We start from the raw sequence: 12,079 nt of genomic DNA on the forward strand, positions 1-12,079 counted from the left end.
GGGTGCTGGAGTTGGTATTTATTGGGGATCAATGCAGAGTGGAGACGTGTGGGGAAGGGAATAGGAAGGTCCAGTCCGCTCATCTGTAGCCAGTTGTTTGGCTTCACAAAGGTGCACAACCAAACCGGCATTGCTCTCTTTTTATCAAAACACGCGCTTTCCATTTTAAATAAGAGATATCTTGAAGTGGGTATGGTGTAGTCTCTGTCCACATCAAAATATTTTTTAAAACACTGGTTCCTCCTCTGCTTCCTAAACCGTTAACGTTGGATATTATGTTATTATTGAGATTTCTTTGATTTCTCTACTAACTAACTCACGGATTTGGCACAGTAATCCAGTCTCATGTAGAGTGTGTGTATATATATAGCCCTTCTCTCCTATGGAACAATGTTTTGGGACTTTATTTACGGTCTTTGTTTTAAAGGTAGATGTGGGCATGTCAGTCTTCACAAAGTGTGGGCCACTGTTGTTGTGGTTTATTACAACCACACGATTACAGACATCTACATGTGAGAATAAATTTATATATATGAGCCCTTCTCTCCAATGAGACACTGACATGTGTCACCACATATATTGAAGAAGAGGAGATCGAATTGGGGAGCATCTTAGGGTACCCATATATCACCTCGTCATGTACCCCTTGGTAGTAAAGAGAATTTGAATTATCACTTTCATTGAATGTGAAACAGCTACAAGAGGTTACTTAAAGGAAATACAAGATGGCGTGTCTTAGCAAGCTAATCAGAGCATGGACAACTAGATCAGATTATAGTCTGTCTATGTACAGAGAGTAGACGACCGTTAGAGAGACAGTCTTATAGTGTAGATTATACAACACTCAAGGTAAGGAGAATTGGGCTTGAGACTTGGACCTAAGTAGCTGGATTAGATAAGTGGGCTTTCTCTTCATTACCCCCCTCAAGATGGAGGGGCCTTTGGAGACTCCAATCTTGGAACACAGAGCAGCAAAACGCTGAAGGAGAAGAGACTTGGTCAGTAGATCAGCTAGTTGGTCATCTGTGGCATTCTTTTGAACACTAATGGTGCCTTGATTGACAAGAGACCTGATGAATTGAAGATCAACCTCAATATATTTCATCCTAGAATGTAAGACATGATTGAGACTTAGACTTGTGGCTCCTTGATTATCGCAGCGGATGACATGAGTTGACCGAACTGACCAGTGAAGATCGCAAAGTAAGTGTTGAATCCATGCGACTTCAGAAACAGTGGAGGCAAGAGCCCTATACTCAGCTTCGGTGGAGGATCGGGCGACTGCCCTTTGTTTTTGCGATCTCCAGGATATGGGAGTGGAGCCTAGAAACACCAAATAGACTGAAGTGGATGTTCTATCATCCGGATTGTCGGCCCTATCAGAATCAGTAAAGGCATGAAGTTCTTTGGCATCGGTAAATGCATGGAGTGTGAGGGAAGAAGATTTGTGGATAGTAATGCCATGAGACAAGGTTCCTTTGAGATAGCGTAGGACTCTTTTGAGGTGAGTCCAATGTATATCAGTGGGGTTTGTCATGAATTGAGCCAATTTATTGACTGCGAAGGACAAGTCTGGATGAGTGACACTTAGGTATTGGAGGTTGCCAAGAAGATGGCGATATGGTGTGGGGGTTAGGAAGAGGTGTGCCATCGGTGAGTTTAGTAGAAAAGTGAGATGGAAGTGGTGTATGAATTGGCTTGGCTGTCCATATCTCTCTTTTCCAGTAAGTCGCGTATATATTTCTATTGAGAAAGAAAGAGACCCTGTGGAGTTGGTTGAACCTCTACTCCTAGAAAATAAGACAAGTCCATTGTTGACATAAATTTTTAAGTACCAACATTTGTTAGCATAGTGACCCGGTATGGAGCAAAGCTGACAAATAACTCTAAGTGGTCGTCGACCACGACTATCATGGCCACGGTTGCCTGAGTGGTAAGGAGGTCTATTGTTGGTGAAGTTATGATTGTCAGTCCAAGACTGTTTGTTGCGATTGTCATGAGAGGCTACGTGAAAGAGCCAGATTGACGTTGAAGATAATTGGCAGTGGCCATAGTGGTGGCTGAGATAGTGGCACAACAAGTAACATAACCCTCTTGTGCAACCAAGGTATCCTTGACCTCTTCAAAGGTAAAGGCAGTTTCTCTAGTTCTAATAGAGCCAACAATCCCGGTATACTATTCATTAAGACCATCTAGAATATAAATTGTAAGATCATCAGCAGGTACGGGATGATCGATGATAGCTAGCTCATCAGCTAAGCTCTTGGCATCCTACAGAAATTCAGTCAAGGATTTGGTGCCCTTTTGGCATCTAGAAAGTTGTGATTTTAGTTGAATCACTCGAGAACGAGACGTGTTTGCAAACAAGTTATGGACTTTATCCCAAGCAGCTATGTTGGAGTCCACATGTCCCGCCAAAGGTAAAACCGTGCCGTCAATGGAGGCAGCAAGGGCAAGTACGATAAACTAGTCTTGGCTTTGCCAAGTGTCATAGAGAGTGGTGGCTGTGGGATTAGCAATAGCAATTTCGAGTGGGATGGGAGGGCACGGTCGTTGGCCATTCATATAACCGAGTAAGTTGTATGCATGGAGAAGAGAGGTAAACTGAAGACACCATTGAATAAAGTTTGTGGAGGTAAGTTTGAGGGGTATGAGGTTGATAGCATGAACGGTGACTGAAGAAGAAATAGCCACAGTGACAGAGGTGGTGGAAGAAGAAGAAGAGGAGGAAGTCATGGTTGGTGATCGACGCAACTCGTCGGAGTTTTTATTTACTCTGATACTGATACCATAAAGAGACTTTGAATTATCACTTTCATTAAATGTGAAACGGCTACAAAAGGTTACTTAAAGGAAATACATGATGGCGTGTCTTAACAAGCTAGTCAAAGTAAGGACAACTAGATCAGATTATAGTATGCCTATGTACAGAGAGTAGACGACCATTAGAGAGACGATCCTATATTGTAGATTGTACTACACTCAAGGTAAGGAGAACTGGGCTTGAGACTTGGGCCTAAGTAGTTGCATTAGATAAGTAGGCTTTCTCTTCATTAGGCATTACCTAACAAGCATGACCTCAGGAATTCCCAACCCCCAAGTAGCCAAAACACCTCGAGGTACTGAGGAACACTCATCACATATTAGGAAGGAGATCTACAAGAGATCTTTAAGAAATTCACTCCATAAATCTCACCCGTGATCAATGACAATCAATAATTCAAAATTCATATAAAATGGAACCTCTGCTCAGGTAAATCTCTCACTTTTTTAGTATTCAATTCTAGCTAAAAAGAGACCTCTAAAAATCGAGTACCTATCGATCTAACTTGAGTGTCAGAACGACTTCACTGAGGAATAACTTTAGCCTCGGGGACCTCAAAGCTCACATTCTCTACCTGTATAGAGACGAACAACAACATCATAATCTCTAGCTTGATCAATTGAGACGCATGCAGAACTAAGTAATTGGTTACTGTGCAATCGAGAAATTGATCCGATTTTCACCTCATCCATACATACACACACACACACACATACACACACTATTCCTATACGTACAAGCTCTGACATTAAAGTTGATATGAGAAGCTACAGAAAGACCTTGTGTGTAATCTATTGTCACTAGCCGTCTAGCCCACCTCTTTTTTTTTTCTTTTCTTTTTTCCAATTCCAATTACAACAATTAGAAGTCTCAGGGTCGGGAAGCTCTCAAAGTTGTTTTGTTTTTCCTGTCAATTAGAGTCTTAAATCATGGATGACCAAGAGAATCGGGTGTTTGTTGCAAACCCTAGCAAGAACCAATGATGATTCTACTCCTTAAGCCAATATTCATAGTACATATGATTCTGATTTTGAGTCGTACCCTCCTCGTTCTAGGTTTAAACCACATGATGATGAAAAGCTTATACTTGATTACTTGTAGAAAAAGGTTCTTAACCCGACCACCGAGTGGGATTGTCAATGACGATCTCTACAAGTTCAATCCTCATGACCCTGCTGGTTCTTCTTCATTAAAAATGCTAAATATCCCACCTATTGCTAACCTAAGTCTTCCCAAATTTAGGTGGCATTGTCATGGAAACATGTTGACATGGATCACATTTGAAAATCAAATATTCCCTCTTCTCTCCCCCCTTTTTTTTTTGGTGCAATGAGACTTGAACCCTGGTGACAAGAAGTACAAGACTCTTTACCACTAGGCCACATCATCTTTGGATGATACAATAGATTAATTATAATACATCTTTGTAGATTTCAAATATGAAATGTATTAAAATAAGTTTATTTTTTTTGGTAATATGAAACTCATCCAACTTGTTTACCGAACAATTGGATTGTAAACATCAGGACACGTGGAAGACCTTGCAACCCCCATGCACCAGTTGAGACCTGAGCTGAGTAAGGGTCCCTCTCTCAAATTGCAATAATGAAAACACCCATGGTACTTGAACTCACGACCTCTCGTTTGCACTAAGAGTTACCGCGATCAATTTCACATTCTCAGCCAACTATCTGTTGTAAAATAAATTTATTGTATAATTGTATATCCATATTTAAGATAGATTAGGACTTGTAATGACATGCTAGTCGATACATTTGTTTTTTGTAATTTATGTGAGTTTTCAATGGTGTCTTGTTTATGATTAGTTGGTCCTTTGGTTCTTTTAGGACATTAGTGGTTGTTTATTTTAGCGCCTCTGAATTTTGCTACTCTATAATTTTTTTTTATTCAAGTTTATATTTTATTTGGGAGTGATCATCTTCAATTGACCCTTTTTTGTTATTAACCATCACTATGTATTTGTGCAGAAATGACTTACTATTTGTGATTATGGATGGAAACATGATGTGTACAACACCGCTTATCAAAAACCATGTGTATGCACGCCTCCTAGAGTCTACTAGACTAGGAATGGGAGCGCTACAATTCTTTTAATTAGAGTTGACTTTAATTTATCTCAAAACTATATTTAAAATGTATGATTGAGTATTTAAAATGTGTTATGAGTATTTTAAGTGGTTATAAAGTTAAAATATAATATATTTTGAAAAAAAAAACCTTAACCGAGAATTTTCGAGTTCAACATACCCACCGTACAACTGGGTCAGTTCTAAAATCCAACCGCCAACTCAACCTGCTCCAGACTGACGACTGATGAAACCGGACTGAAATTCGTGTGGAGAGAACGAGGCCGAAACTCATAAAGGAAAGAACTTCACAAAGCTTCCCATGAACATGTAAGGAAATAAAGTCAAAATTGTTAGGTGTAGGAGTTGAACTTGCAACCTCTCATATTTGCAGGGAGTTACTACAGTCAATTTCATTATCTCAATCAAAATTTCTTTGTTCCATAAATGATTTAATATAGTTTTGAGAGGAATTGTACTCACATTTTAATTAAAAAGAATTGTAACCCCCAGCTCACTGATATTCTTTGAATTTGTGACGTGGCAGCACATAGTTTGCTATCCCATTTTTTCCATCGACTTCCGATGGGTTAAATAGACAACACCAACCCGGGTCAGGTAGATGCAACCTAGTAACCAATCATGCTCTCTCACTGTCAATATTTAAACACTAAAAATGATTACATCCCACAAGTTGCATCTTCTTATTGGTTCGGAGACTTACAATGAGAAGATAAGAAACTCCATTTTGATTGTGCTTTGTTATTGCTGTCCAGGTGTCTAGCTCTCACTTCACACCCACCGAGTCCAATACGGAAGATCATTCCCCACACTTCCTAACACTCCTATATATGGACACTAGATGTCACTAATTCTTTGGTGTCTCAACAACACAAAGTCCAAAACTTCATCACCACCCACAATTCAATGGCTGCTCTACATGATTCCTCTAATTCAAGCATTGTAGTGTTGGTTTTGATGATCATATCACTTGCAATGGCCAGCAATTTTTACCAAGATGTTGATATAACATGGGGAGATGGTCGCGCTAAGGTACTCAACGGTGGCAATCTTGTTACTCTTTCTCTTGATAGAGGCTCTGGGTCGGGTTTCCAATCCAAGAATGAGTATCTTTATGGAAAGTTCGATATGCAAATCAAGCTCGTCTCTGGTAATTCTGCAGGCACTGTCACAGCCTACTATGTAAGTTCTATGTCAATTATTTGGTAGTGGGGAATAACATATTTGTATATAGTACGTACGGGGGATTGTAATTAATTTTTGACCATTGAAAGATTAATTAGCCAGGTTTCAATTCAGTGAACGAATGTTCAAACGTTCCAACTTAGGAACTCAAAGTAGAAAATTGTACTAATATATTCATACGGGCAGATTTTGGACATTTCGGACTGTCAAACCGCTTCTATGGAGTCCTGAAAATTTACCTGAGTGAGCCTGAAATGTCAAAAATCTGCCCAGATGTGCATATTTGAATAATTTTAAATTTTGGATTCTCAAGTTGAAACATTTGAACAGTCGGTGAATGAGTTAAAATCTGACCTATCTTTTAATGACCAAAAATTACATTAACCTTATATATTACAGAACAAAGATTAAGGGTATGATTGCATATTATTTGTTGCAGTTGAAATCACGAGGGTCAACATGGGATGAGCTAGACTTCGAATTCTTAGGCAATTTGAGCGGCGATCCTTATACAATCCACACGAATGTATACACCAATGGCAAAGGAGATAGAGAGCAACAATTCTATCTTTGGTTCGATCCAACTAGCGATTTCCACACGTATTCGATCCTCTGGAATCCTAGACATGCTGTGTAAGTGTAGTCATTCACAAATCAACAATCTTACGGATCTAGTATTTTCTTGTCCAAGCTATCTCAAATGTTGAGATGAACGCACACGATTTCGTATAAATCATGTGGGGTATACGGTTTCACATGAATCTATCATGTGCGTTCATCTCACTATAAATAGTGTCATTCACAAATACATATAAACTTAAGTCATATTTTGATTTAATCACATTAACACATATGTTTGCTTGATTGATAATTAATCAGCTTCTACGTGGACGGTAGGCCAATTAGAGAGTTCAAGAACTTGGAATCAATGGGTGTGCCATACCCAAAAACACAGGTAATGAGGCTGTATTCCAGTTTGTGGAACGCGGACGATTGGGCCACGAGAGGTGGGCTTGTGAAGACGGACTGGACCCAAGCTCCTTTCACTGCTTCCGTCAAGAACTTCAATGCTGATGCTTGTGCTTGGTCCAATGGAGCCTCTACTTGTGGTTCAAATTTTTCGTCATCGAAACCTAGTTGGTTCTCACAAGAGCTTGATTTGTCAGGACAACAACAGTTGAAATATGTACAGAAGAATTACATGGTATACAATTATTGTACGGACACTAAGCGATTTCCACAAGGACTTCCTCGAGAATGCACTGTTAGCAGTGGCGGATCGAGAATCAGAACTCACTGGGGGCACAACTAAGCAGCGGGGGTCCAGGGGCAACGGTGCTAAATATATATATTTTTTTCGGTTACTTATATGGCGCGAAGATAATCACTAGGAATAGTTTCAATCAATAAAACACTATAGCTTTAGTTATCATAATTGTCCTACATGAGTTTTCATATTCTCAAAACGCTCCATTACAATATCATTAGTAATAGTTTAAATAAACTCTTTTTGTATGAAACATACAAGACAATCATTTAGAAATTGAACACAAAGAGAACGAAAAACGTACCTTAAAAGACTTTTCAACAAAAACTGTAGCGAAAACGCAAACCAGCAAATGAATCATGAAATAGGACTTTTTATTTCTCTCGAATGTGTGCTGAGCCAGTACAACATGTTGATAGAAATTTTGGGGATCAAAACCTAGACACAGAAATAGTGAAAGATATAGACAGAGCTAAGAGGGAGAGGGAGAGGGAGAGAGATTCTCACAGAGTACATTGTTTTTTATTTCGGTTTGTCTAGTACATTTCTTATAGGGCCTAGTGTATTTTTCCATTGGGGGCTTGATACATTTTGCCTAATACATACAATGCGTTTTACATAATTTCATTGGAGGCTCGAGCCCCTAGTGAATGAACATGGATCCGTCTCTGATTGTCAGCCGTGCCAAATGGGATGGAACACTCGCTTCAGACACAAATTTAAGATTTTACGAGAGATTGATTTGATTGTTGAATAGGAATTGTGTTAAAAAAAATATATTTGTTGCATGTAACAACAACATAGGTATTTAAATAAAATGATGATTACAGTAAAGAGTAATTTCATATTCATTTCTTCTGAATTACTCTCCTTCTGTTTCAGAACATTATTCCCATAAAAAGAAATAGGTTGCTCTGTTTCTTATACAAATTTTCCATTTTCGGCCAACAAAGTTGGTAACATGTACCCTATAAAGTCAATCTAGCCATTGACTTTTAGGACATACTACTAACAATCTCCCCCTTGCGCTCAAAATCAGTTTTCTTGATATCGAAATACTATCTTTGTTTGTTATATGGAAAATCAAAAATTTGAAAACTCGTTATTTTCTAGAGGAAAAATATTTCATTTTTATTTTATGAACATTTTTAAGAAGATAATTGTTAAAAATGACACAATACACATTTTTTGTTCGCTTTACAACATGGTAACTGTTAGAATTTTAGGTTTTGATATTAAAGCATTGCCTTTTTTACTTTAATTTATTATGTCATTACTAATTGTACATCATGGGCAACTCGGACCGACACTTGGGCCTCTATGGTAAAAGTCACTGTCATGGGGATGAATATTGTAACAATTTTTATTTATCATTCGTTTCGAAAGGCTTTGGGGATGAATTCTGAGCTTTAAATCATCATTGAAATTCTTGACTTTTAGGTTTTGAAAATAACTTGCTATAACCATACACACAAACTATCTAACAACAACTGTATTTTCTAATTATTAAATTGCAATTTTATTTCTATTAGAAATTAGATTATTGAACATACCTCAATATTGCTATTCTGCGCTTGAGGCTTACTATAAGAATAGTGTTGTTTCTTCATATTATCCGTGCTTCGTCGTATGGGAATGGTATAATTTGGTCACCTTGTCCCATTTATCAGCCAAATTTGAAATTCTTGAGTATTGTTCTTTAACTCATAGTCTTCCCCTTTGAACCCCTCTTTAGGAACTCTCTGTTTATTAGTTAAATTATCAAAAATTATTATTGAAAAAATAATAAGCAAATTATCACAATTACCTCAGTGCTTGGTAGAGAAGACTTGTTCATCATCTGTCCTTCCATGACAGCTCTGGCTAAAACAAGACTATAACAGAGAAGAAAAATTAATTTCAAAAAATAAAATATTAAGAACCTCATCGTTTGTTGAGCCTGCCAAGAAATTATGAACGAATTCGATGGATTGGGTGATGGTTCAAACCATTCAAATATTGGGTATTTAAGGGGTAAGGTTTTAATGAAAATGCACATTAAGACCTTCAAACTTTGTCCTAACAACAACTAATACAAGACAAAAACTAATACAAATATAATCGACACATTTCTTTTGTAAAAAATATATTGTTGCTTTTAATGTGTACTTTATAGGGCCGATCGGTATCTTAGCTAATGTTTCAAGAGGGTAAGGAAACATTTATTAATACTCCATTTGTTTGACGAAAAATCAACCTCCTGAAAATGTTTTCCTACCTTTGTGGTGTTTGGAGATTAGAAAACAAAATTAGTCAAACAAAATTTATAATAAATAAACTCAAAATAAGGAGTTGAAAGATGGAAAACAACTTCCCTTATTATTCTTGGGATGTTGTTTTCCCCACAACAATAAACTGATTGTTAAAAGTTAATTTTTTTTGCTAAAGGTATACATGGGAGACCTTTTAAGATGAATTAAAAAAATTGTATCTTTTATATATAATACTGCATATATATAAATACATATAACAAGATATTAAATTAAGACAGTTTTTTCTCAATGTCACATGGGACCCGGAGGAACGTTTAGGTCAATTAAAATTATATCTCATGTACATGATAAGACATTAAAATTATACATCTTATATGTATATATATGAAAAATATTAATTAGAAAATATTAGTTTTAACAAGTTATATTACTGTGATTGTGAATATATTCTATTAGAGAATGTATTGAGCATATACTTGTGTACACCGACCATTTATAGTTATATACACATCCACATATTAGTGAAATGAAGTAATATTGGATGTGTTTGTATATAAAAAGCATAAAAGAAGTTGGATTATTGTCTCAAAATAGAATTTAATATTTGCGTCTTATAGTTGCTATGTATTGACACATTGATAAATATATGTATGCACACATTATATCATCATAAGAAAGTAATAACGTTGCACTTCAAATTTATGTTTTCCACCAAACAAACAATAGAAAACATTAGCAATTTTTTTGTCCAAACACTAGAAACTAATTATTTTTCCATGATAATTATTTTCTTGAGATATATTATCCATGAGATGCTAGTTTTTCTCCAAACAAACGGAGCATAAATGTGTTGTCAATTTCTTTTTATCTCATAACACCAATTTTTTTAAAACAGAGGAAGGCTACAAGTTCGATGATTGCACTTGTTTCCATCCTTTTGTCCTCATTAATTAGGGGCATCCTTTTGTCCATGGAGACCGTCTTGGTCAACAAGTCTGCAGGATTTTGACTTCCAGGGATCTTCTATAGAGATAACACTCCATCTTCAACTGTATGTGTTTTGTTCTTGAGTGAAATATCAAATTCTCGGCACGATGAATAACACTATGACTGTCACAATTAATATAGAATGTTGTTCCTATGCTTCTTACTCAATTCATACAAGAAACTTTGTAACCAGATCATCTCCTTACTAGCTTCTCTAACTACAACATGTTCTGCTTCCGCAATAGAGAGCAACAATCTTCTATAGTTGTGAAATCCAAAGTATATCCGTACCACCAAAAGTATAATCATACCATGTAGTACTTCCCCTTCTGTAATATCCTGATATGATTTTACACTATTCATAGTATCTTGTCGCGTTGATCGAGGTAGAGTGAACCTCGATAAGGGTGAACCGGTATTTGGGAAGAATAAAAATGAAATTAAGATAAAATCTGAAAATAATTTTAATAAATGGAGGATTTTAAAAGAAAATTTTTGATGCAAGAATTACATAAATCGGATTTAAATTGGATTTGTTATGAATTTTTGAAGTTAATTGTAACAATTTAGTTAGGGGTGTTTTTGAAAAAATGTGTGTTTTTATAAGTAAAAGATATTATAAAAGAAACATTAAAATAAATAAAAGAAATTTGCACGCGATTTTTTCTTCTCTTTTTCTTTTTCTCTCTCCCATGTATCTTCTCTCTCCAGGTGATTTTTCGATTCCGGTGACGGTGAGCGACACCACTGGTATCAAAAGAAACGTATTGATGAGACGAGTGTAACCCGACTTGAATCACGTCGATCGGAGCTGTGGTTAGGGAGATATCGGAGTTGAAGTTCCGATCACCTTGGATTTCTTTTGGTCGATCCGGCCGATTCCGGCGACGGTTTGGCTTGTTTCAGGTACCTATGAGTTCATCTCATCGAGTTCTTCAATTTGATATAAGATTTGACAGGTTTGGGTGGCCGGATCGCAGACGGTGGTGTTGAGTGGGTTTCGACTGAGTTAGTCCGAGTTGATAGTCAGGCCGAGTTGACTCTGTTGACTGGTGTGTTGACCGAGTCAGGTCGAGTTGATCGAGTCCGACCGAGTTGACTTGGTTGACTGGCGAGTTGACTCGGTTTGATCGGTTTTACACTGTTTGACCCGGTTTGGTACTGGTTGACCCGGTTTGACCTGGTTTTACACTGTGTAGACGGTGGTCCCTGTTGAGATTCGGAGCGGGTTGACTTTTGGAGTTAGGCATTTATCAGTGGCGTGTGCTTGGTTTTGGCACTTTGATTTCCAGGTAGGGGTTTCCTTACTCTTGCATGTGACTTTAAAGTTCCGGTTTTAGGGACTCTGATGATGTTATGGTTTTGTCAATTTCCGGGGGTGGAAATACGACCTTTTGCATGTTGATTTATATTCTCTGTTATTTATCACTGTCGGTATGTTTTCTGAGAGTGGGGT

General features: G+C 37.2%; 1 protein-coding gene across 1 annotated transcript; it reads left to right on the top strand.

Moving 5' to 3' along the window:
* The first annotated feature begins 5,738 nt into the window (after positions 1-5,738).
* LOC119993172 (probable xyloglucan endotransglucosylase/hydrolase protein 23) lies at positions 5,739-7,552 on the top strand. The gene is made up of 3 exons (XM_038840167.1): positions 5,739-6,114; positions 6,557-6,750; positions 6,997-7,552. The coding sequence occupies exons 1-3, from the start codon at positions 5,839-5,841 to the stop codon at positions 7,427-7,429; spliced, it is 903 nt and encodes a 300-aa protein (XP_038696095.1). The 5' UTR covers positions 5,739-5,838; the 3' UTR covers positions 7,430-7,552.
* The last annotated feature ends 4,527 nt before the right edge of the window (positions 7,553-12,079 follow it).

Source organism: Tripterygium wilfordii, chromosome 23, assembly GCF_013401445.1.
Source record: "Tripterygium wilfordii isolate XIE 37 chromosome 23, ASM1340144v1, whole genome shotgun sequence".
Lineage (NCBI taxonomy): Eukaryota > Viridiplantae > Streptophyta > Magnoliopsida > Celastrales > Celastraceae > Tripterygium > Tripterygium wilfordii.